This window comes from Lontra canadensis, unplaced genomic scaffold (genome assembly GCF_010015895.1).
Source record: "Lontra canadensis isolate GAN:19392208 unplaced genomic scaffold, GSC_riverotter_1.0 scaffold103, whole genome shotgun sequence".
Taxonomy (NCBI): Eukaryota; Metazoa; Chordata; class Mammalia; order Carnivora; family Mustelidae; genus Lontra; species Lontra canadensis.
In genome coordinates this window covers 1,113,911-1,140,217 of record NW_022631097.1, presented here as the reverse complement: position 1 = coordinate 1,140,217, position 26,307 = coordinate 1,113,911, and the positions used below count along the sequence as shown (strand labels likewise).

The 26,307-nt window shown below is 35.0% G+C and overlaps 1 protein-coding gene across 1 annotated transcript in view; it reads right to left on the bottom strand.

Moving 5' to 3' along the window:
- Window positions 1-26,307, bottom strand: part of ZMYM2 (zinc finger MYM-type containing 2) — an 86,884-nt gene that overhangs the window by 24,759 nt on the left and 35,818 nt on the right. The window contains 9 exon segments of the mRNA XM_032838272.1: window positions 4,755-4,906; window positions 5,177-5,345; window positions 6,628-6,722; window positions 7,512-7,637; window positions 8,920-9,091; window positions 10,088-10,203; window positions 10,921-11,050; window positions 17,754-17,788; window positions 18,344-18,509. Of these exon segments, the coding sequence (XP_032694163.1) occupies window positions 4,755-4,906; window positions 5,177-5,345; window positions 6,628-6,722; window positions 7,512-7,637; window positions 8,920-9,091; window positions 10,088-10,203; window positions 10,921-11,050; window positions 17,754-17,788; window positions 18,344-18,509 (1,161 nt within the window).

The window sequence follows — 26,307 nt, the reverse complement described above, 5'->3', positions numbered from 1 at the left end:
TACCAGACAAAGACCCCACCAAAAAGGAGAATTACAGACCAATATCCCTGATAAACAGGGATGCAAAAATACTCACCAAAATACTAGCTAATAGGATCCAACAGTACATTAAAAGGATTATTCACCATGACCAAGTGGGATTTATTCATGAGCTACAAGGTTGCTTCAACATCCACAAATCAATCAATCATATACTACATTAATCAAAGAAAAGGACAAGAATCCTATGATATTCTCAATAGATGCAGAAAAAGCATTTGACAAAGTATAGCATCCTTTCTTGATCAAAACTCTTCACAGTGTAGGGATAGAGTGTACATACCTCAATATCACAAAAGCCATCTGTGAAAAATTTTCAATGGGAAAAAACTGAGAGCTTTTCCCCTAAGGTCAGGAACATGGCAGGGATGTCCACTCTCAGCACTATTGTTCAACAAAATACTGGAAGTTCTAGCCTCAGCAATCACACAAGAAAAAGAAATAAAATACAACCTAATCAGCAAGGAAGAACTCAAACTTTCACTTTTCACATACAACATGACACTCTGCAGAAAACCTGAAAGACTCCACCAAAAAATTGCTAGAATTGATATAGGAATTCAGAAAAGTGGCAAGATATAAAATCAATGCACAGAAATCTGTAGGATTTCTATATACCAATAATGAAGCAGCAAAAAGAGAAATCAAGGAATTGATCCCCATTACAAAAAACCATAAAATACCTAGGCAATGCCTAATCAAACAGGTAAAGGGTCTATACCCTGAAAACTATAGAACACTTATGAAAGAAATTGAGGAAGACACAAAGAAATGGAAAAACATCCCATGCTTATGGATCAGAAGAACAAGTATTATTAAAATGTCTATGCTACCCAAAGCAATCTACACATTCAGTACAACCCCTATCAAACACCAGAATTTTTCTCAGAGCTGGAACAAACAATTCTAAAAGTTATGGAGCCAGAAAAGACCCCAAATAGCCTAAGTAATGTTGAAAAAGAAAACCAAAGGCATCACAACTGGATTTCGAGCTGTACTATTAAAGCTGTAATCAGGGGAGCCTGGGTGGCTCAGGTGGTTAAGTGTCTGCCGTCAGCTCAGGTCATGATCCCAGAGTCCTGGCATCTAGTTCTGCATCGGGCTCTCTGCTAAGCGGGGAGTCTGCTTCTCCCTCTGTCCCTCTGGTCATGCTCACTCGCTCTCTCAAATAAATAAAATCTTAAAAAAATAAAGCTGTCATCAAGACAGTACGGGACTGGCACAAAAACTGACTTACAGATCAGTGGAACAAAATAGAGAACCCAGAAACATACCCTCAACTGTAAAAGGCAATCTCTTCAACAAATGGTAATTGGGAAAACTGGACACCCACATGCAGAAGAATGAAACTGGACAACTTTCTTACACCACACAAAAAATAAATTCAAAATGGATGAAGAAAGCTAAATGTGAGACAGGAATCCAACAAAATCCTAGAAGACAGCATGGCAGCAATGTCTCTGACATGAGCTGTAGGAACTTCTTACTAGACACATCTCAGAGGCAAGGGAAACAAAAGCAAAAATGAACTATTGGGACTTCATCAAGATAAAATGTTCTGCACAGAAAAAGAAACAATCAACAAAACTAAAAGGGAACCCACAGAATGGGAGAAGTTATTTGCAAATGACATATCAGATTAAGGGTAGTATCCAAAATCTATAAAGAAGTTGTCAAACTCAACAACCAAAGAACAATTAATCCAGCCAAGAAAGACTTTTCTCCAAAAAAGACATACAAATGGCTGACAGACACACAAAAAAATTCACATCGTTCATCATCAGGGAAACACAAATCAAAACCACAATGAGATACCACCTCACACCTGTCAGAATGGCTAAAATGAACAACTCAGAAAACAACATATGTTGACAAGGATGTGAAGAAAGGGGAACCCTCTCAGTCTGGGAACCCTCTTAGTTTGGAAAAGCAAACTGGTGCAGACACTCTGGAAAACAGTAATGGAGGATCCTCAAAAAGTTAAAAATAGAACTACCCTAAAACCTAGCAATTGCACTACTAGGTATTTTTCCAAAGGATATAAAAATAGTGATTTGAAGGGGCACATGCACTCCAATTACATATAGCAGCACTATCTACAATAGTCAAAATATGGATAAAGATGTGGTGTGCAAGCGCGCGCGCGCGCGCACACACACACACACACACACACACACACAATGGAATATTACTCGGTCATCAAAAAGAATGAGGGGCGCCTGGGTGGCTCAGTGGGTGAGCCTTCGGCTCAGGTCGTGATCCCGGGGTCCTGGGATCGAGCCCCACATCAGGCTCTCCCTGCTCAGCGGGGAGCCTGCTTCTCCCTCTCCCTCTGCCTGCCTCTCTGCCCACTTGTGATCTCTGTCAAATAGATAAATAAAATCTTAAAAAAATAAAAAATAAAAAAAAGAATGAAATCTTGTCATTTGCAACAATGTGGTAGGACCTAAAGTATATTATGCTAAGTGAAATAAGTCAGTCAGAGAAAGATAAATACTGTTATGATTTCACTCATATGTGGAATTTAAGAAACAAAACAGATGAACACAGAGGATGGGAAGGAAAAATAAAGTAAGATCAAAACAGAGGGAAGCAAACCATAAGGGACTCAAATATAGGCAAAACAGAGTTGCTGGAGGGGAGGTACATGGGGTTATGGGGTAACTGGGTGATAGGCATTAAGGAGGAGATTGTCTTTTTTGATGCAATGAGCAGTGGATGTTATATATAACTAATGAATCACTAAATTCTATCCCTGAACCTAATAATACATTATATGTGAACTAATTTGAATTTTTAAAAAGTTTTAAGAAAAAAAAAAAAAAAACACTAATAAGAGCCTAGACCTCAACCTCTTTCCTTCCTGCTGAGTTAATCTGGCAGAACCCTAGTGTGCTCTTCAACATTTTTATAAATGATTGATCTAGACAACAGAACATTTCTAAGATGATGATATAAACATTTATTTTAAAAAAAGGTTGTTCCACCATCTTAAATAAGTACACACAGTAAAAAGCAATGGAAAACTAGATAGATAGGTCTATTGTGTACTAGTCATTGACAATTATACAGGTCAATGAGTGCCTACCATATGGACAGCATGGTACAAGACACTAAGAGTAAGACCCAGATCCTATTTCTCTGAAGAGGATTTATATGTAATAAGTAACTTATTCTGATGCTTACTGAGATGTTTTCACCTACACCTAGCACCTGCTATTTTTACTCTTTCTTACTATGAGGTTTAATAAAAAAGGGGGAAACATATATAGGTCTACAAACGCTGAGTTAGAACCATGGAGTCCAAATGTTTTAGAATTCTTAATTTTTTGAATTTTACAGAGGAAATACAGGGCATGTATATACTTACATTATAATCCTAGAGTATTCTAAGGAAGTACACTGTATTTGTTTAGAAACATTAGCAATCCTTTAGTGAATCAGAAAGTTAATATTCTATGGATAATCAAACAAAGTGTAATAAAAAGTAACTTCACAACTCTTCAAGTTATGTTTTACTGTCAAATTAGTTTTTGTGAAAAGCTAAAGGGTAAAATCTTTAGTTTTCAGGAGTTTGGGGATTTGGAATGGTAGACCTATTATCGCCATCTAAACATGAAGCTCAAGGTACATATAAATATACAAAGAATAAAAAAAAGTAAAATCTACTATATATTTAGGTTGTTACTGTAAAATATGTGATGGCCTTTGAACAGATAGTAATTTATAGCCATGTGTTAATTCCCCACTACCACTTACATAATCTTGGGCAAATTTCTATCCTAAAGAAAACGTAAGTAAAATACAATTAAGACAATTCTAATTTTCTGAGTAATCTATTTCATTTTCTACCAACTGTTAGCAGTACAACATTGAATCTGGGCCTATAAACAAAACTCTACATTAAAAGGAAAAAAAAGAAAAAACACCACACCAAAAAAACCCTCTACCTTCTATCATCTACCACAGCAAAAAATACACAGGATATCAAACAAGATCCTGGGCTCAAACCCGAACAATTTGTTCAAAATTACAAGTTGATCTTTATGTTTATTATGGAAAATAGGCTCACTCATGTTTCACAGACATGTGGTTTACACTTATCTAAAAACCCAAAGAACGATCTCCTTTTATAAGATGATTCAGAAGAATTAATGAGTAAATACCCTATTTAACAATTTAAAAACATAAGAAGTATGAAATTCAAACAGGAACCCATTTGCAAAGGAACCCAGTTTTCTGTTTACACATATGTCAGTATGGATCTATATATACATATATGGTCATGCCCCAAGATGTTAATTCATTTATTTGCAATTTTAAGAAGGAAATGAAGCCATCCTAATTATTATATATGGTAACAAATATACAGCTTCATTAGATCCATTACAAAAGATGCAGGAGTTTCAAGTCATCTGACCATAACTCCATTTTTCACATAAATTCTTTTTGGTTATGGTACAATAGTTTTGGAGAACTTGAGGATTTTTAGAAACATACATCTTTATAACAGACCTATATACAAAGTAGCTAAGAAAATCCTTTATAATACCCTAGTATTTGCAAATACAGTAAATTCTTTCATGCCTTAGCAAGTCAAGATATCATTATGTTCCATAAAGCTGCCCTTAATATTCTTGAAACATTAACATTTTTCTTTTCCAAAACTACCACAACAACCAATTATAGTCAAACGTAGCCATCAAATTACAAACCTCCTGTATTCCAAGGCAAAGATAATAGATGCTGTCAGGTGCATAACTCTCTCCATTTGGCCGTCGGATCTCATTGACAAAATGGGCTAACCCATAGTTAAGCTCAGCTGTGGTGTGAGACAGCAGATCCTCTTTTAACTTTACTGATTTAGCTAAAAAGAGAGGAAAAACTTAGTAATTATTATTTACTCTTAAGATTAAGAAACTTTCTGAAATTAATTTATACTATATAAGAACTACATAAGAATATAAGAATTTATACTGTATAAAAACTATATACTATATAAATAAAGTAAAATGAAAGCTACTTAAATGTACTTAAAATATTGTAAGCTACATTCATTTTTTTTAAGTAAAGGTAGTTAATAACAAAAATCTTGATTTGAAATACAATGTAGAAGAAACAAAATCAGAACACTTACGAGATTTTAGCTCATCTAATACCAGAAGATCTTCATCAAGTTGCCTAGTTTTGACCCAGTGTTTCCATGCATTTACACCATATGTATATTTGAAAGGGAAGGTGCATTCTGAATTGTCAGAACTATCATCATGAGACTGGTATCCTGATACAGCTTTTCTTTTGGCTCCCTATTAGTAAAACACCACTGTAAAATCTTTTTGTAAAAAAACCTGTTATTATTTCATGACTTTATGTAGGCCATCTCTCAACAAATGCACATCAAGAGAAATATATTTATATGCTTAGAATTGATTGGTATTCTAGAATCTGAGAATAGTTTCTTGAAATATACCTCCAGGAATGTCATATTTCTACATAAACCATCTTGTATAACAAAACCATTTTAACTTCTGCTGTGAGAGTCTCTGATAAGGAAACAATTAAATATAAGACACAATTAGTAAATAATCTGAAAAGGATTCTAAATATTAATGTAAGGAGAAATTGAACTTTCCAGTAATTCCAACATATGGAGAATGACCACTCAAGCTCCTTATGCTGTTGTGATGGCATTATTTACTGCATAAAAGTTTTAAATTTTGATGTAGTACACCTAATTCACCTATTTTTTTCCTGCTACTTCTTGTACTTTTGGTGTCATATCGAAGAACTATGCCTAACCCAAGGTAAAATGATGTGGGCGTATGTTTTAAGAGTTTCGTAATTTTAGTTCTTACATTTAGGTCTATTACCCATTTTGAGTTAATTTTTGTATGGTGTCAAACAGGAAACCAACTTCATCCTACCGCAAGTACTCACTCCTTTTTCAGTTTTTTCTTTCTTTGTGGGGAAATTTGTGAAAGTCATACTTTTTCTTTTGATCCTGCTTTAAGTTGCAAATAATAGCAGAAAAAAACAGATCACTAGAAAATAGCCTTAATTCTTGTCAAGAATTGAGTTTACTTTCTCAGCAACAATGTCAACCTTTGTCAGGATAAAATTATAAAGGAAAATTAAATGACAAAAATATTCAGTCTTCTATAAAGTTACAAGTAAATCTGAGACCTTTTTATTACTTAGAAATGAAGTAATAAAGACTAACTCTTAAAGCCTTTTTAAATCTAGGGGAAAAAAGTCTTCCCATAGCCTCAGGCACAACTGTGGATCACTATGTCCTTGCTCCATCCCTAAAGAGTTAACACTACATGGGGCGCCTGCGTGGCTCAGTGGATTAAAGCCTCTGCCTTCAGCTCAGGTCATGATCCCAGGGTCCCAGAATCAAGTTCCGCATCGGGCTCTCTGTTCAGCAGGGAGCCTGCTTCCCCGTCTCTCTGTCTCTGCCTGCCTCTCTGCCTACTTGTGATCTCTCTCTCTCTGTCAAATAAATAAATAAAATCTTAAAAAACTTTAAAAAAAAAGAGCTAACACTACAGAGACAGTAGTTAATGCAAAAATACTATTAATTCATACCTTTTTTTTAGATCGAGGTCTAGGCTGTTCCTCATATTCTTCTCCAAAAACAGGCGGTAATAAAAATTCATTTTCCATATCAAGCTCTTCAGCAGCTGGCAATCAAATGAGAAGAATTTTTATTTATAAATATAACAGCACAGGTTTACAGTACATAAACACAGCCAACAAAGAACTAATCACAGAATATAAACAAGTACCTATATATGGAGATAACCTATGCTGCAGGGAGGGTGAAAAGAAAAGGTCTATAGAGTTCTGATAAAACCTATTTAGACCCTTAAAGAAAACATACGTATAATGAATAACATGAAATTTTCACGGAAATGTATAAAATCAGAAAAGCTATTACAACCTGAAATTCAATTTTAAGATCTAAATGGTCTCAGTACAAATCTGTTTCAACATATCAAATCTTTCTCAAAATAAAATGCTTTACGTTCTATTGGGTGTGCTTATTAGCCATCAATACATTAAGAAAATAATGAAAACTAGAACACGTTTCTTTTATAACAAAAGACCTGCAAATAATTTTTCCCTTTGAAGGTGAACTTAATTTTTTTAAAAGTCTTATGAAAAATACTATCAGCATTTTATTTAACAAAGAAACAACCACTTCTTTATCCCTTTCTCGGTCTACAAGTTTTCTATAATTAATTACTTTGAGAAAGTATCTTTTTAGGCTCTAAGAAATTATCTTTAAGTCACTTCAATTCAATCCTATGCCTTATTTCAGAAATTAACTGTTGAGTTTTGAGTTAAAAAAAAAAAAAAGATAAATATAAGCAGTAAAGGCAAGAACATGAACATTAAAGGATTAATGATCATAACTAAATTCCATAACTGTAGTTCACACTTAAAGAATAAAATAGCATTTTGAGTACCTCTGGGGAAATCTATTTCGATATCCAAATCTGGTTCATATGGTACATCAGGCATATTAGACTGTGTCTCTGGGTCAGAGTTCTTCAAGAGATCAGAACCAATTATGTCTGTTTCAATAATTACACCTGTAATCAATTCACAGTATCATTAGATATCAAAATAGAAGAACCTTAACAGTACCTATATTTAATCTGGCAAAGGAAGTCATTTATGTAAACATAAAACAAGAATATATTAATATGTCACAAAAAGAAAAGGTATATAGCCATCTTGAAATGTAAACTCTTGTAAATTTTATAATTGTTAGATAATCATGAAGACACAGAAACTTAATCCTTTAGGTTTCTGACTGCTCTTTTTCAAAAGTTAATAGGCATGCTTTGATAGTAAACCAACTCTGGTAGGCAGAGTATTTCTAAAAGCAATCTCTTGTCAAAAATAAACTAATGAGGGTGGATTTTCAATACTCTTTGAATTGTGACCTAGGTTTTCTGTATCATTCAATTACAACTGCTTTCTAATGTTTTGATCAGTTGTTTTCAATCATTTTTATATGGTAACACACAGTAAGATACGCATTTTATCCATTTCAAGGTGGTGATAGGCTACAGAAAGACAGACAGACACAGACACAGGAAACAAAAGTTTCACAAAACAGTATCCTTTTGATGAGATTCACACTAACATTTCCCATTTCACTTCATTAAACAACAAATAAAACCACTGGTCGCAAGCCACTACATTAATTTGTAACAAAGAGACCTCCACAAACACTGTCATACTATGAAATACATAGAATTTGTTATGTTTCTGTTATCCTCTAGGGTAATGGGAACTAGGCAGCTCATGGTTGAAAAGGGACCCCTACGTGTGACCAGAGGAGTGAGGGTAGGAATAAATACTCTTAAGAGAATCATCTATAACTTACCTACGCTATGCCATTTGGCAAACATGCCTTAAAAGAAGACAGGATAAATCCTAGTAGATAATGCAAATTATTAAGTATAACCAACAAAACAAAACTGGGGCTAACCATTACAAAATAAAAGTTCAGATCATTATTAACGATAATAAGTTATTTTTGTGTCTGAGCTAGTACATTAAAACAGGAATCGCTGAGTTGATCTTGTAAGTCAAATCCTGTCACAATTAAAATCGGAACCATACAAATTGTACAAATTCCTGCTTAAAACTGGGCATGGCATTAAAAGAGCACGTGGCTAGATAGAGTACTGATCTCTTAAAACAAAAATACATTTTTGTTGCAATGCTCCCCCCCCCCCGCCAACAACTCCCATATCAAGTTGAAACATAATGATATGTCCCGGCAACATACTATAATAATTATAACACTTACTGAAAACCAGTGATACACTTAATGACAGAGTGAAATATACTGCAACTCACTGTTGATGTTGGCAGCTTCTGTTTTGCCCTCATCTTCAGTCATCATATCTGTCATTGTAAGCAACTCTGTATCAAGAGGATCTGAAGAAACTTTGCTTTTTAGCTCCTCAGCCACTACAGGGATCTTCTCACTGCTACCCAATGAGGCAGGCAGAAAAACAGGAACCGGCACCTATTAACCAAAGTATTAACTGTTAGGTTTACTCAACATTAGAAGATAAATTTTCCAGGGGTGTCTGGCTGGTACAGTCAGTGGAGTGTGGGACTCCTGATCTTTGAATTTGAAGTTGGAGCACCATGTTGGGTGTGGAGACCTCTCAAAAATAAAATCTTAAAAAGGTGGGGGGCAGAAGGGAGGGTAGCACCTAGGTGGCTCAGTTGGTTAAACATCTGCCTCGTCTCAGGCCATGGTCCCAGGGTCCTGGAATCCAGCCCCATATCGGACTTTCTGCTCAGCAAGGAGCCTTCTTCTCCCTCTCGTTCTGCCTTTCTCCCCTTCCCTCCTGCTCTTCCTTGCACTCTCTCCCATAAATAAATAAATGAATGAATGAATGAATGAATGAATGAAATTTGCCAGATTAAAAATTATTCTGACACATGATCTTCTTTATAATACCATACTGGATAAAAGCTTTGGAAAAAACACATACCAAAACTAAGTTGTCAACTGTAACAAAGAAAGCCCAGAATATAAGCAGCTACTTTTTGAAATAAAAATTAAAGAAAAATAATTTTGAGACAACTTTGTCCCCCAGGGGACTATGATAGTTAAGCCCTGGCACAGTGTCTTTAATGCAAGTGATTTAGGACAAAATAATGTAGTGATAATTCATATGAAATTCTATTCCGTGTTTCAGTTTTAAACCTTACAACTTCACCAATATTTTTCTCTAAAATGAACTCAAACATAAAACACTATATATATGCATAAAGCAGACACGGATATTTGCCGAACTTCACCTTTAAAGATGAACATATGCTTGTTAAACACAAAGCAAACACTGACAGATTCAACCAAACCTAAGTTAACTGGTGAAGGCAAAGACTCAAACCCTGTTCTACTACTTCACTAAGGTAGGAATTACAACATTCTTCTCCCACCTACTGCCTGATAAACTCCAAAATGGAGAAAAAAAAAAAAAAAAAAAAAAGTTAAAATCCGACTTACAGGAACAGGAACTGTAGTAGGAACAGGAATATTCTGACTGTACATGTGCATAGGTACTGGGATATACACAGGCACAGGGATAGGCACTGGAACATATTCTGTCTTCCAATTATCATCTGAAAATACAAAATGTGTTTAAGGAGCAATGTTAAGTAACACACATAGTTACTCAATGTTAAAACAATTTGGTAACAAAAGAATTTAAGTGCCTCACTTCCTTTTTAAGAGAAATTTCTGGTTTTCACAAAATAAGATAAGGTAAAAATGAAACTAAATACAGTAACTGTTTAAATGAAGAGAGAAAAACAGAATTTAGGCCTTTTTCTTAATACAAAGAAAATGTCCCTTAGAAACATTATGCAGTTCCAGACAGCCTATCATTTTCCCCTCATATTCCCTGTAAAAAGATTTATCTAATCAAACAATTAGAATACATTTAAAATCTCATAAAAAATATATAATTGAATGATACCATCTCATTCTGACAAGGAAACAGAATTGTTAACACAACAGGTCACATTTACAGAGACGATTTTTCAGAGATCACTCTAACTTTAGGGAATCTCAGCCCCAAGGAAATTTTGGATAGAGCGCTTTTTCATTTATGACATAATATATACTCTGAGCCTTTAACAGAGATTGATTTTCATTAATTATTTTAAATAATATGCTGTATTCTCAGGGTAATGTCTAAACTTAGATCAGCAAAATCAACAGAAAATGACAAAGTAACCAAACACATTCCATAGTCTATTATTTGAGAAAAACATGCGTTTTCAATAAAAGAGGTATTAAGTATAGGGAAGCATGTAACTCAAATTTTCCTAAATTACCTGTCTGACAAGATTTGGTCTGCATATGAGGTTTACAGTAAGTAGCTTTTGTCATTGTTAAAGGTTTGCAAAGAACGGCTTTGTTCTTCATTTCTTTGTTAGGTGTTGGAGAGGGGGGTGGTGCTGAACCCTACAGAGGAAACAAAAAGAAACATTTTATTTTTGCCTCTAATTTTTATTACTTCCTGGTGTTAATGAGTATCTGGTTTCTAGGTCATTTGGAGCGAACACACAAAAGTTTAAGACTATAGACAAATTATGTTATTATCATTATGTTTACTAGTCTTAATCTGAAAGGATCCAAGTGAATCTGTCCTAACTATTGACAAAGCAGGAGAAATCATTCATTCTCTAGAACTGTGTGACCTTCAATGGATATTTTTTTAAAAATAAGACAATTTTCACTTTTAGGTAAAAAATGCAATGTTAGCCTGTTTTTTTAAAATAATTAGGTTCTTTAAATTTATTTAAGAAAGACAAAGTTCTTTGTTATGGCCAACACACCAATTCCCTCTACTGGATAAACACCTTATATGTGTTACTAAATTTTAAAAGATAAAAAAAAAAAAAGATGAAAAGAATTACAATACTATCAAACTTCAAACTATTTTTTATACCCCAGCAACTGCAATTTCAGAAACCTGTCCTAGATCATAGTCTCTAAGATGTTTTCACCACATACACTGTAGCATTATTTGCAGTTGAGAACACCGACCAACCCCCACCTCCAGGGCAACACACAATCCATCTAAAATAAGCTAAAGATCTATCTATAAGGGACTAAACATAGGGGTTTCTCTGTACCACCTACTGATATTGGAAAAAAGGTACAGAATATAGAATATTTGGGGTACTTAACCTCTAGACGGTCACCATGAACACTTCAGTGAATACAGAACCATTACTCCCAAAGGAAATAAAAGACTAGGTTCCTACAAGCCTTGGGTCACAACACTTCCATCAACAGATCAATACATAACAGTATTTCTGTTGAAACACTTGATTTCATATATATTTGTCACAAATAATTATGCTCAGTGTTTGTAACACATGATTGCAGAATTTTTGTGTACTACAGTGTACTAGGATTATTAACTCTTTCACTCAGATGTGTACAGATATAGTACACACACACTATATGGTACTCATACTCAGTCCTGTTAACACATACTGTATATTATACACTAATGTAAATAAAGTTCTGGGGAGAAAACAGAGTAAACATTGTACATTTATAAAATATTAACATCTTACTCTTAGTGGACATGCAGGATGTACAATGGGGCAGTGCACTGTATGGTTAAACCTCTCAACCTTTGGTGTGCCCATAAAAACCAAGGGAAAGGTTGATGGCAATTATTCTGCAGAAGAGGAAGAAGTCAGTGACTTGGTAAGAGAAGAAGAGGGGGACATGGTGACATCTGGCAGTTCTACCTCAAGAGTTTGGCTTTTATGATTTGTTGAATATGTCAGTGCTTTTGCCTCCCAAACTGGCTTCAAAAAAATAAGTCAGCCTTGTCAGCTTGGCTTTTCACCTCAAATGTTTTAAGCGTCTTTATAAAAGAGGTAACCACAGTAGTACTCAAATTGGAGGCTTTGTTAAAGCATAGGGTCATATCCTTCCATGTCACTGACAATTCTTCCCAAGGCAGAATTCCATTTCAATATTTTGAATATTGGAATATTCCATTCCAGTATTCCAATATTTGGGCCATTGTTAGAGGAGTCTTGGACTGACTTTCATCACTGAATCTGATGCCTTCCTTGGCCATCTAGCCAAGGTCTTCATCGATGGGCTCTACTACTTTCTCTGCCAATCTTCCTCCACAGCCCCAAAGCCTTCTTCACTTACGTGGTGCAATATACATTACGTTTTTTATACTTATTTTTTTAATTTTCTGTGACACCTTCAAAAACTTTGAAATTTTTCATACAACCTGGTCAAACATTTTCCCAACAATTACTCAGAGTAGCCTGCTTGATGCTGTCCTAAATAATGTTACAGATGATGACTAACTTCCAATAATCTATCAGGGTGGGGCTTTTTTGTTGTTGTTGATGCTGAGCGCCTCAAACTCTTTCTCATGAAGTAGGTCTTAAAAGCTTTAATTATGCCCTGATTGAGGGGTTGGATGAGAGAGTGTGTGTGTGTGGGCATAAAGGGAACTACACTGAGACAGACATTTTTGAGTTATTCAAGGCAATGGAAATTACCCAGTAATAAAAACTTCAAATGCAAGGTTTTCACGGTGGAGACAATGTTCAACTTCTAGGATGAAGCAATTGGAGAACCAATCACAGAATATTTTAGATACCATTCATGCTTTTTTGTTCCACCTCCAGTGGACTAGCATATACTTCAGTTTTTTTCCTGGAGTTTTCATGGATTTGGGGCTCTGTGTACCAGGCAAGGGGGAGGGGAGAGATGGGGAGGGGAGTTTGAAGTTATCCTTGGCACTGACACACAATAGCAAGGCTGCATGGTTTCTAAATGATTTAAAGTCAGGGGCTTTGGAGACCACTTGTATCCTATACATTCATTTGCCACTAATCTTGTGAAAGCAAGCCAGTCCCATCAGCACTGAAAACCTTCTTGACTGTGTATCTTTTTTACCTGTGTTAACACTTAGCTAGTATTCTTCCAAAGCATCCTGGTCCTGATCGGCAGAACCCATCTCGTATCCAAGTTTAATATTTTTCATACCATTTGGCTTGAAATGTGTGAGCTAGCCCGCAGAAGGCAAGAAAAGTTTAACATTTTCCTGATACATGTTGTATATAAGCTGAAAACTTCGTAAAGAGGCGTTTCACTTTTTTTTTTTAATTAGTCCTAAGTCCATGAATCCATAAATATAATCACTCTTCCTTCTTTTCCATAGCTTCACCATATACTACAGATTTTACTTCAGTACTCAGGAGTTGCCTCATCTGCAGGCTGGTTAATTTCTTACTCCTTTTTCTAAGTGTACCATATTGTTGATTCACAAACATTAAACTCACTGCCAACTGAATGAAGCTTACCTAATATGCATTATTTCCTCCATAAGACACAGAGCAGCCTTCCTGTGTTTAGGAATATCAGATAGGGCTTTTTAATACTATGCATTAATAGTGGATTTTTATAAAGCAAAATCACAAAAAAAAAAAAAGAACAAAATATGCAAAAGGTGGTACTAAATGACTATGAAAAGGACACCTGCTTATAGGATGAGGTGAGACAAAAAGGGAAAGACTTGCCTTGTTCCACCTCAACAAGAAGATGCGCTATGCCTCAGGAGACTCACGTTTTTCACCACTCTGCACGTGTCTACAAATTTCTTTGAAAGTGCCATGGGTATTGATTTAGGGGTTACAATTTTAGAGAATAGGTAAAAATTTGCAAATATGAATGATGACCAACTGTACTTAAGGCACTTACTGTTTAATATATTTACCTGTGCATATTTAAAGGTGTGGAAAGATACAAATTTTTTAAGACTATTTCAGGTAGGTTATCTCATTTGTATATTATTTGTATAATGTATATGGCAAAGGGGTGGATACTATTCTAGATTCATCAGGATTTCAAACTACATTATTAATCAGCTAAGTAAAAGAGCTATGAACAAGGAGCTAGAGAACTTAGTCCTAAAACTACTGCTATGTAACATCGGGCAAGTGACTCTGTTACTTGTCTCAATTTCCTCAACTGTAAAATGGGAAGAATAATTTAACAAATCGGTATTGAGTATCTACTATATACTAAGACTAGGTAAGCTTGGTCCAAGATGGAAAATACCCTAGAATCCCCACATATGAACAAAGGGTCTAAAATCATATATATCGTAGATTACTCGATGTTTTACCTCCTGTCATTTAGAAACATTACATCATGTCAATTAAACTACGCCACCTAGTGAAGACCTACACTTGATAATACTTTTTACTTTTTTGCTTGTCAACAAGCAAGATCTCCTTCTATTTATAATGAATACTGAAGGAGGGCCCAAAATAAAATTATAATGACAAAAGCTACCATCTGTTCAGTACTTGCTTCATGCCAGAGACTATGTGCTACAATGTGTACCCCTCAAATTCATATGTTGAAATCTAATACTCAATGTGATGGTATCTGAAGGTGTGGCCAATACATGGAGATTATATCATGAGAGCAGAGTCCTCATAAATGGGATTAATGGGGCGCCTGGGTGGCTCAGTGGGTTAAGCCTCTGCCTTCGGCTCAGGTCATGATCTCAGGGTCCTGGGATCGAGGCCCGCATCGGGCTCTCTGCTCAGCGGGGAGCCTGCTTTCTCCTCTCTCTCTCTATGCCTGCCTCTCTGCATACTTGTGATCTCTCTCTCTGTTTCAAATAAAATTAAAAAAAAAAAAAAATAAAAAAAAAATAAATGGGATTAATGCCCTCATAAAAGAAATCCTAGAGATGCTCACCCCCTCCCACCATGTGAAGACAGTGAAAAGATGACTATTTATAAACCTGGAAGCAGGCCCTCACCAGGCACTGCTAACTGCTTGCAACTTGATTTTAGACGTCCTAGCCTCCAAACTGTGAGAAATAATTTGTTTGTAAGCCACCTCAACTATGGTATTGCTATAGCAGCTCAAATGGACTAAGACATTACATGAAGCACTAAATTTATGTAACTCATGACACTACAAGAGGTAAGCCTTTTAATCAGTCCCACTTTACAGATGAGAAAACTAAGGCTCAGAAATTACACAACCCAGGGGCGCCTGGGTGGCTCAGTTGGTTAGGCAACTGCCTTTTTTGGCTCAGGTCATGATCCCAGAGTCCTGGGATGGAGTCCCGCTTGGGGATCCCAGCTCCGCAGGGAGTGTGGGTCTCCCTCCGACCTCTCCCCTCTCATGCTCTCTCTCAAATAAATAAAATCTTTAAAAAAAAAAGAAGAAGAAGAAGAAGTTACACAACCTGGGAAAGATGATAAAGCTAAAAGTTCTAAGGTCAGGATTCAAGTAAATTCACCTAACACCAAAGCCTATGTTCTAAACTACTGTACATACTGCCTTTATGAGGTCTGGAACATAGCAGCTACTATGCGTTTAATACTTACTATGTGATAACACTGAAATAGGCAATATCTTCATCCCATTTTACAAACAAGAAATTCACACAAAGAATTTGTGTAAAGGGACTTGTCCAAAATTATACAGCTAAGCTTTCACCCTTTGAAGTTTATAGGTTGGGAATTAAAAGATTTCAAAAGCTTACAAGGAAAAGATGGGAGAGGGCTTTTATAAGACAAAAGGCAATAACTGCAGCAGCACACTGACTTACCCCTCCCCTAGACCCTTCTGTCTGTCATACAATGTGGTTCAAGTGCTATGTGAGGAAAAAAGATTTGATATTATACTGACAGAAGGTAGGCCTTAAAGCCTTGGTCAAAAGCTTACATATTTGAAACAAGGTTGTAAGTTGCCTTACAGCTACACAAAGTTATATTCTTCAGTCACGGATAAAAGTGTCTGGTATTAAAATGAGATGAATTCAGCTGAATACTTTAAAGTATTTCTGAATTATCCAATTTAAATATATTTATTTATAAATTTATTTATAATAATTTATTTATTTATTTATTAATATTATTTATAAATTTAAATACATATTTAAATATATTTCCATAAGGGGGGTACAACATATAAGGAGGAAAGCAAAGGAGAAAGCACTCTTACTTACCTAGGATTCTTAACTACTAACATCAAAAGCAAAAACTGAACAGAATAATGTAGATCACCAATTGTTCACCTATGTCAATGATTCTAAATTGTGCTTACATATTAAAATCATCTGAAGAACTTTCCAAAAACACAGAATTTCTGAGTTGGAGACTAGGCATCAGAAATTTCTGAAAACTCCCCAGGTGATTCCAATGTGTAGCCAGACCTAAGAACCACTGATTTATTCTTTTTTACCAGGATAAAAGCTAGTTCAGAGACTTAATATAATGCCAATAAATGACTCCTATAAAGTTTCCCTTGTTAAGGATGCCAGAAATACCAGTATTCCAACACTGTTGATTATTGTTACTTGGCATACAAGAGGACAGGCTCACTGTGCCTCAAAATGTACCAAAACGTTGCTGCTTCTCTTTATTCATTACAGATAAAGGGACACTTTCAACCTATAAAAATTCTTCAAATGTTAACATAAAAGCAGAATGTGATGTATTACACCAAAGACTAAAGAAAAAAACCCACAGGACACGCTATAGAATTATTACTCATATTTAAAAACTTGTAAATCCTGGCCCCCAACATAGACCTTCAGATACCTATTTGAGAAACATAAACTCAAAGCCATTAATAATCTGGCCCAGCCCATCCTTTTACCTCATTTTCCATGATTCCACCAAAGGTGCTCAAGTTTGGCCCTACTGAATAGTTATGCATGCCGTTAGCACATTCCTTCTACTTTTCATCAGTGTCTATCTGCCAACCTTCTACTCAACTGTTCTGAAGCTTTTTCACAGTCACCAGGAACAGATACAATGAGCACCATGTGGCTTGTATCTTTACTCCTCCCCCACCGACTCATGCTCACGCTCAATCTCTCTCTCAAATGAATAAATACAATCTTTAAAAAAAAAAAAAAAAGGTGATGGGAACTTCAATTCAAATAAAATATGTCTATCTCCTATTCACCTTTATATTCCTTAGCATATATCAAAGTATCTGTTTTAATACTAGATAATTCACCTAAATACTTCAACTGTCCCAATGGAGCAAAGTAAAAATCTTTTATTATGATCAAACTGGACTGTTAATTTATGCCCACATTATAAAAATCAATCTAACACTTTACTTAAGCAATACTTACTGTCATTTTGGTTCGGGACGTCTGACAACCCTGATCTAAAAACAAACAAATTTAAAATAAGACAAGTATCACTTTCTTCAGAATGTTCTAAATCTGTATTTCTCATTAAATAGTACTGATTTTTTAAAACAATTAATGAAGAAAACACTGTAAGCTCTTTTAAGTAAAGAATATCAAATTTGAGAGCTGAAATACAAAGCTAAATAAGTGGAACTCTTTTCCCATTTTGTCCTCAGAAAATACTCATTGTTTGGGGGTAATACTATGTTCTTATGCTTAACTCTTAATTAAGTCACAACTCCTAAAAGGTTTTCACTGTTATTCCCAAATACTCCCAGCACAGACCATTTCCTAAAATGGTCTTCATTTAAAATTGCCCTTTTTTTCAACTAGCACTAAATTTTTAAAAGAGAATAAAAAACAATCCATCTACAGAAACATCATATATGGGGCACTTCCACCCAAACTATGGAAGGTGCCTTTAAACTATATCCAAAATCAGCTATTCACTATCATGAATAAAATTCAGATCTAAGAAACTAAACACTGCTATACAGGTTTTTCAAGTTACTACCTAAATTATTACATACCATAATGTAAGTTTTCAGGTCCTTTCTGAGTAGTCATGTTGGGCTCATTTTGCTGACAGTAGAAACGGAGTAAGCAGTGTTGATCACAGAAATGTTTCATTTCTCCACGCCACTGTACTCTCTCTTTAAGTGTTCCTTGAGATTTACAACAGTCACACCTTGCAGCCTTAATAAAAAAAGGAAGTCATCAGACATTTCAAATTAGAAAATTTAAAAGTCAGACATGTACTTTAAAAGATTTCTAAAAGTTTATCAGTGATTATTGCCAAATGTGATAGAAGTTTCTGACAAAAATAATAAAATCATAAAGTAAAAATCCACAATAAAAGTAAAAAAAAATGTAGCAATTTAGTAATTATCAAAATCCCTTTCTATACTTACCAGCAGTTAAAGACCAGCATTACAAAGATGGGATAACCAAAAAAAGTGAACACTGGTAGATCAAATTGGTACAATACATTTTAATAATTTTAAATAATTTTGAGGACCCTGATATAATGGTAGAAGTTTCCTACAATCAGATTACACTGAAAATCTCTAATTAATAAACAGATTTCCTGTGTTCAACTGATAGCTCAAAATAAATCAATTTAAAGAAGTTGTATAAGTCCAGGGGCGCATGGGTGGCTCAGTGGGTTAAGCCTCTGCCTTCGGCTCAGGTCATGATCCCAGGGTCCTGGGATCCAGCCCCACATCGGGCTCTCTGCTCGGCAGGGAGTCTGCTTCCCCCCACCTCCCCCCAGCCCAGCTCTCTCTCTCTCCCTGCCTCTCTGCCTACTTGTGATCTCTGTCAAATAAATAAATAAAATCTTAAAAGAAAAATAAAAAGAAGTAGTTGTGTAAGACCAGAAAAATTTTGAAGCAAGCTCTTATGAGAAAATCATGGAAGCCAAAGTATTTTCAACAGTTTAATAAATTTAAAGAGCTTTATTAAATATGTAGATTTAACTATTAACAAGAACTTTAAGTTCATGTTTCAAAATACTCAAGTCTTTAATTAATTTAAAAAGTTGTATTTTAAGTCAACCATCAGCCCCAACTAGTAAAATTCATACGTAAAATAGTAAACCTTATGGTGGTGAATCCATAATGCAGGGACAGATTTTCATTTTTTAGTGAACCCATGTCCCCTCGATTTTACCCATTTTCACTATTTCTTAACAATTTGATCAATGTGTGGACCAAATCATATGAATGATTAATTCCAAATACAGTTCTTTTCATAATTAAGTGTTTGATCCAGTTAGAGAAGAAATAAGTTACTGTATTTTTTAATTACCCTTTCATTTAACAACTTAGAAGTTTTGATAAAACAATACATATTAAATTCATAATAATCATGTAGCCTTTCCTCATTACCTAAATAATCTATAGTTCTATACTGTGGGTTTTGAAATCTCTCACTTTATTTCTCAATAGAAGTTCTATGAATAAATACTATGTCAAAATTCCTAGTCAGGAATATTAACAAATGATTGTGTTGATAAACAGGTCTTATATAACAAACATACCCCAAGGTTAGAACACAGGCTCTTTTTTTTCTCCAGGTCAGGTATTTCTCCTGCTGAATAAATGTTAAATGAATGAAGAATTGTAATATAGATTATGACTATTAAGTGATGCCAATATCACATCTCTTGTCCAAAAACTGTGAGCTCAAATTTTATACTGCTGGTAATATTATGTGGTAACTTCAGTAACATTAGCACTTATTATCAACTAGGTCATATTTTACTCAATAATGAAAAAGGTTCTGGTCACCACCCAAAAAGTGCTCTTTAAAATAACCTTTAAGTATTCAAAGTTTCAATGTTTGGTTCCCTTTTTATACTCTATACTCAAAGACAAAGCACAAAGGAAGAAATCAAAAGCTTAACATTCTAATTATTGAGTCTAAACAGTGCAAGAATATAGTAAAAGTGAAGTTGTAGCCCAGTTACCTCTCATTCATTGAGAACCTGAAAAATAAAAGCCCAGCATGTTATATCTACTCTCTATAATCCTACCATAATGCTGGAAACAAAGTGACTTATCTAAGGTCAAACACTGAAAATGCAGAGACAGGATTCCAAGCAGACAATCCAAATAAAAAACTGGGCTTTATTTAGTTTATCCAGTTATAAAGACAAAGGAAAGCCAAATGAGTTACTATAAATAACTAGAGAATAAAAATCCCAATAGAAGTAAAATGCTGCAAGAAGGGTCTCAATGTAACATCTAAAACCAAAATCAATTTGTATAAAATGTATTCAAATCACTATATATACTATTCTAATTCTTAAAATACTTCCATTTACACAATAATTTAGAAGGCCAAAGACATGAAGCCAAGTACATTCTACTCAAAGAATCTGAACAATGAAATCACTTCATTATTTTATAATTATAGACATTTGGATTTTGTAGTAACAATATTTGAAGCTTTCTTCCAGAAGGTTCAAAACAAATATAATTTCTCTGTACCCGAGGAGCAAAAGTAATAACCAATTAGCAAATGGAAATAAAATATGTATGTATTTTTTCAAATGGAAGGTTGTAACAGTACTCAATACTAACACTCCAAGTTCAATGCCATAATCAACGTTTTAGAAGTTGTGAACCTCTTTTCCATTTGTTTTTTTCTTTTATAGCAACTCATGCAAATTCTGGGTAAAGTGTTTGGAATTGAGCTTAAAATACAATGGCTAATTGGAAAACATCATTAAAAATGACCATGATTCCTTACCAAAATCACTTCCACCCAACCACAGGAGAGAACTCTTAGAAAAGCTTAACATTTCTACAGCATAACAACCAAAGCATAGGGTGCCTGGGTCACTCAGTCTAATGAGCATTCGGCTCAGGTGATCTCATGCATCAGAGTCCCCAGATGGACTCAGGTTGGGGCGGAGCCTCCTGGAGATTCTCCCCCTCTGCTCCTACCTCCCCCACCCCAACCACCCCAAGTAGAAGATACACACTCTCTTGCTCACTCTCCTAAATAAATCTTAAAAAAAGAAAAAAAAAACAAAATAAAACTGATATATGCCTGAAGTTGCTGGTTTAAAAGCTACCACTTCGTCATCTACTTAGTCGTCTTCTTATCACTATGAAAAACCAGGGACTGTCTGTTATTGGAGGGGTGGGGTGGAGTAGATCGCAGTCACCAGTTCAAAAACCTAAATAATATGCAGGTACTAAATTCTTTATTCAAAAATCTTAATGCAGCATCTCAGCTAATACAGGAAATCTCTCCTTCAATAATTTAAAATAGGTCATTCAGCCTATATTGATGTAGTTCCTTATTATTTGGCAGTTTCAAATTCCCACTTTTGGTTGATATATATATTATATCCTTTAACCTGCCCATCTACTTGTTTCCCATTTCACCAATCAGACCTAATTGTGAGGAGGGGAATCCATGAATATGAATGAAACAGAGGATTTTACAGTCATTTAAAAATTAATTATTTATAACTTCCTACTATCTAAGTATATTCACTTAAGAAAAATGCACTGAAAAAATTAGGCAAAGCATTCAACTGATAGGAATTCTTCAGTTACCCAAAAAGCATATTTAAAGCAAGAATATTAGACATTCCCTTTCTAAAATTATTTCAGAAACAAAGAATTTTTTAAAATCACTATTTCTAGCAATTTTTTCACAAAAAATGAGAAAACTTAAAAACCCAGTATTTTTTATTCAGCTATCCTTTAATGACTAAGATTTACTAAAACTTAAGTATTAATTTGATTAAGCCCCATAAATCATACTTTTATACTATTATAGGGCATTTACATTAAAGAATGCTGCCTGCCATTCACTAGTGGTTTGTAGAGCAAATCAAAACCCATGTTAGGGGCGCCTGGGTGGCTCAGTGGATTAAGCCGCTGCCTTCAGCTCAGGTCATGATCTCAGGGTCCTGGGATCGAGCCCCGCATCGGGCTCTCTGCTCAGCGGGGAGCCTGCTTCCCCCTCTCTCTCTGCCAGCCTCTCTGCCTACTTGGGACCTCTTTCTGTCAAATAAATAAATAAATAAATAAATAAATAAATAAAATTTAAAACCCATGTTAAAAAACTATAATTTGGGGGGCGCCTGGTTGGCTCAGTGGGTTAAAGCCTCTGCCTTCGGCTCAGGTCATGATCCCAGGGTCCTGGGATCGAACCCCGCATCGGGCTCTCTGCTCAGCGGGGAGCCTGCTTCCTCTTCTCTCTCTCTGCCTGCCTCTCTGCCTACTTGTGATCTCTGTCTGTCAAATAAATAAATAAAATATTAAAAAAAAAAAAACCTATAATTTAGGATGCCTGGGTGGCTCAGTTAGTTAGGCGGCTGCTTTCGGCTCAGGTCATGATCCCAGCATCCTGGGTTCGAGTCACATCGGGCTCCTTGCTCAGCAGGGAGTCTGCTTTTCCCTCTGCCTCTGCCTGCCACTCAGTCTGCCTGTGCTCACTCTCTCTGACAAATAAATAAATAAAATCTTTAAAAACAAAAAAAACTATAATTTGAAGTAATAACATTCAAGAAAAGATTATTAGTTCTATGAAGATTTACTATGAAATATTCTGGAGAAACAGGTCTTTTGAATTAACTTCACATTATCAAATGCCTAGCTATTATTCCATTACAATACTAACTCCTTTTCCTCCTAAAATTTCAAACTTACAGAGATCAAAAGAACTATCCTCCCACATGGTTTCACATTATGCCTGGAAACATTTATTTTGAGGAATAGTAAAATCTACTTCTTTCTAAAGAACAATTTGGGAGAAGAAAAAAACATTAACTTTACTCTCAACATTTTCTGGTTGCATTTATTTCAACAGATTTTGTATTCCAATTTAGAAGAGACAGTATTTAATAAACCTCTATTTAAATCCAAATGCAAACCATTATACAAACCAAAAAACACAGATCATTCAAAACATCTTGTCAAGTAAAAGAAATAAAAGCTAAAAATGTTGAAGTACAATTATAAATATTTAAATTTTAATTTAAATAAATAAAAATGTAAAGTTATTTATACTACAGTTAGTCTCTGAAATTGAGGCACAAAGATAGGAGTGTAGAAAAAAACAACGTATGTGCTCCTCTGGTTAGGAAACAAAAGCTCATGACTAAAGGTGAAATTAACAACTGGCTACCTGTTGTTTTTAAAGTTTCCCTGATGAGGCACTGTTTTAAAAAAATTATTTTTCTGGGACACCTGGGTGGTTCAGTCAGTTAAGCGTCTGCCTTCACTCAGATCATGATCCCAGGATTCTGGGATCACTCCCACATCTGGCTCCTTGCTCAGCGGGGAGCAGGCTTCTCCCTCTGCCTGCCACTCCCCTGGTTTGCGTGGGCGTTCCATCGCCCGCCCTGCCTGCCTGACCGCCCACCTGCGCGCTTCCGCGCGCGCACGCTCTCTCTCTCTCATACAAATAAATAAATAAATCTTTAAAAAAAAAAAAAAAAAAAAAAGACATGTGGTGCTGGCAAACACTTCAGTGAGAATAGAAAGCCCAGAAAGAAACCTACACAAATACAGTCAACTGATCTCTGAGACAAAGGAGCAGAAGCAACACAAGACAAAAAGACAGACTTTTCAATAAATGGTGCTGGGACAAATGGACATCCACATGCAAAAAAAAAAAAAAAAGAGTGAGAGAGAGAAAAAGAAAGAAAAAAGAAAAAGAATTTAGACAAAGGCCTTATACCCTTACTAAAATTAACCCTTCACAAAAATTAAAATGAGTCATAAACCTAATTACAAAATGCAAATCTAAGAAGATTATTTTTCTAATAAAAGCTGGACTGACTCCTAAAGGTCACATTTATAATGAACCGAAATCTACAACTTTTGAGTTCTTAAATTTAAAAAGTACAAGAGGAAAAGTCAAAAAAAATCGTAATTTGGTTTGGGACACAAGTTACTACATTTTCAAGATGATGACAGGATGGTAGCAGTAAACAGAAGAGACTGATAAGAGGTATAAGAATATACAATTTGGGGCGCCTGAGTGGCTCAGTGGTAAGCCTCAGCCTTCGGCTCAGATCATGATCTCAGGGTCCTGGGATCAAGCCCCGCATGAGGCTCTCTGCTCAGCAGGGAGCCTTCTCCCCCACCCACCGTCTGCTGCTCTGCCTACTTGTGCATCTCTCTCTCTGTGTCAAATAAATAAATAAAATCTTTAAAAAAAAAAAAAAAAGAAAGAAAGAAAGAAAAGAATATACAATTTGAGTCAAGTAGAAAGCACACGGAACAAAGTTATTCCTTGATGATAAATCGTGTTGGTTGCCACCACAGATAAGCCCATGCTGAATAAGAAGGGTCAACTCTTCATCCCAATGGTGGTATTCCTATTGCTCATAGAAAAATCATCATTACTTGCTTTATAAGTTCCTACCATTATGATAAAAAGGCTCTTTTACTCCTCAGGTTAGTATAGTATGTAATAATGCTATTGTGAGTATTATACAAACATTTGTTGGGTTTAAAATAAGGAATAATAATAAAAATGTGTTTAGTGTACAAAACATTGACTTTAAACCAACACATAATTACAACTGGTTATTTAAGTAACATGTTGGTATACATTTCTGAAATGCACTGCCTCATCAAAATTTCATCACTGAAACACTGCATAAATAAAAACATTAGACACCAGTATCCTTTACAAAAAAACAGCAAAATGGAACAAAATGGCAACATCTACAATAATGTGGTCTTTTGCCAAAGAACACTTCTGTGCTTCCCCAAAAAAGAATAAACAAACAAAAAAACCCAAAAGACCTCTCTATTTTAAGTAATATAAAAGAAAACAAGAATTCATTCAAAGAAAGAGAAGTACATTCAATGTTCTGTGGAAAAAACAAAATCGTCCAAAAAGGTTTTTAAAATATTAAAGGTTTGGATTCACAATTACATAATGAGGCATAAATCTGTACAATAAAATGACAAGAAAGTCATACTTATCATATGGTTAACCATTTTTGACTCTCAAACTATAAAATAAAAAAAAATTAAAAAAAAATGTTCAAAAATAAAACCTCCCCAACAGGGGAGAGTGTATGTGTTAAACAAAACTGAGCTTTTAAAGCTATTCAAGTACATTTTGAATGATTTCCCGAAATTGTCACTCTCTTCAATAGAACAAAAGGTTGGATTAGACTAATAAAAACAAATGCATGTTAGAGGGTGTTAGTATGTTTGTCCTGTGTGTTTCTAAAATATGAACCTCAATTTTAAGATTTTTTTTTAAACTTTTTAAATTTATTTTAGAGACAGAGAGCTTGAGCAGGGGAGCAGGGAGGGGCAGAAGGAGATAGAAAGAATCTCAAGCTGACTCCAGTTGCTGAGCTTGGAGCCTCATGACACTGAGATCCTCACCTGAGCTGAAATAAAGAGCTGGATGCTTAACCAAATGAGCCACCCAGGCACCCCTAATGGTAAAGACAAATTAGTCAGAATCAACAGTAAAATAATGAAGTAATTTTAGAACTGCACCAAAACTCTTAGCCTCTACAACCTCCTTCAACTTGGAAAGCATCTTCCTTTAATTTAAAAAATGTTACTTGATTATGTGGAACTGTAGACATTCAAGAACTACCCCAAGAATTCTCATAATTCTCCTAAATAATATCAATACTAATCACTTTCATTAAGTGAACTAAGTAATATTCTACATATTTCAACCATTTTATTACCCTTTTGTTTCATTTTAACAATATTTCAGTTTTAAAGTTAGGATGATGTCATCTACACATGCTTTAGAAGTACAAGCATAATGAAGTTTTAACATTAAAATGGTTTTCCATGTTATGGGCATATGAACTAATAACTTTTTCTTGGGTAATATCTGACCAAAGCCCAAATTTACACTAATTTTTCTTAAAAAACAAAACAAAACAAAAACCAATGCAATGGACAAAACAGTGATTTATCTTTTCTAAAAGTAGATTATAATAAGAAACATAAACAGACACACTTATTTATTTTCAAAT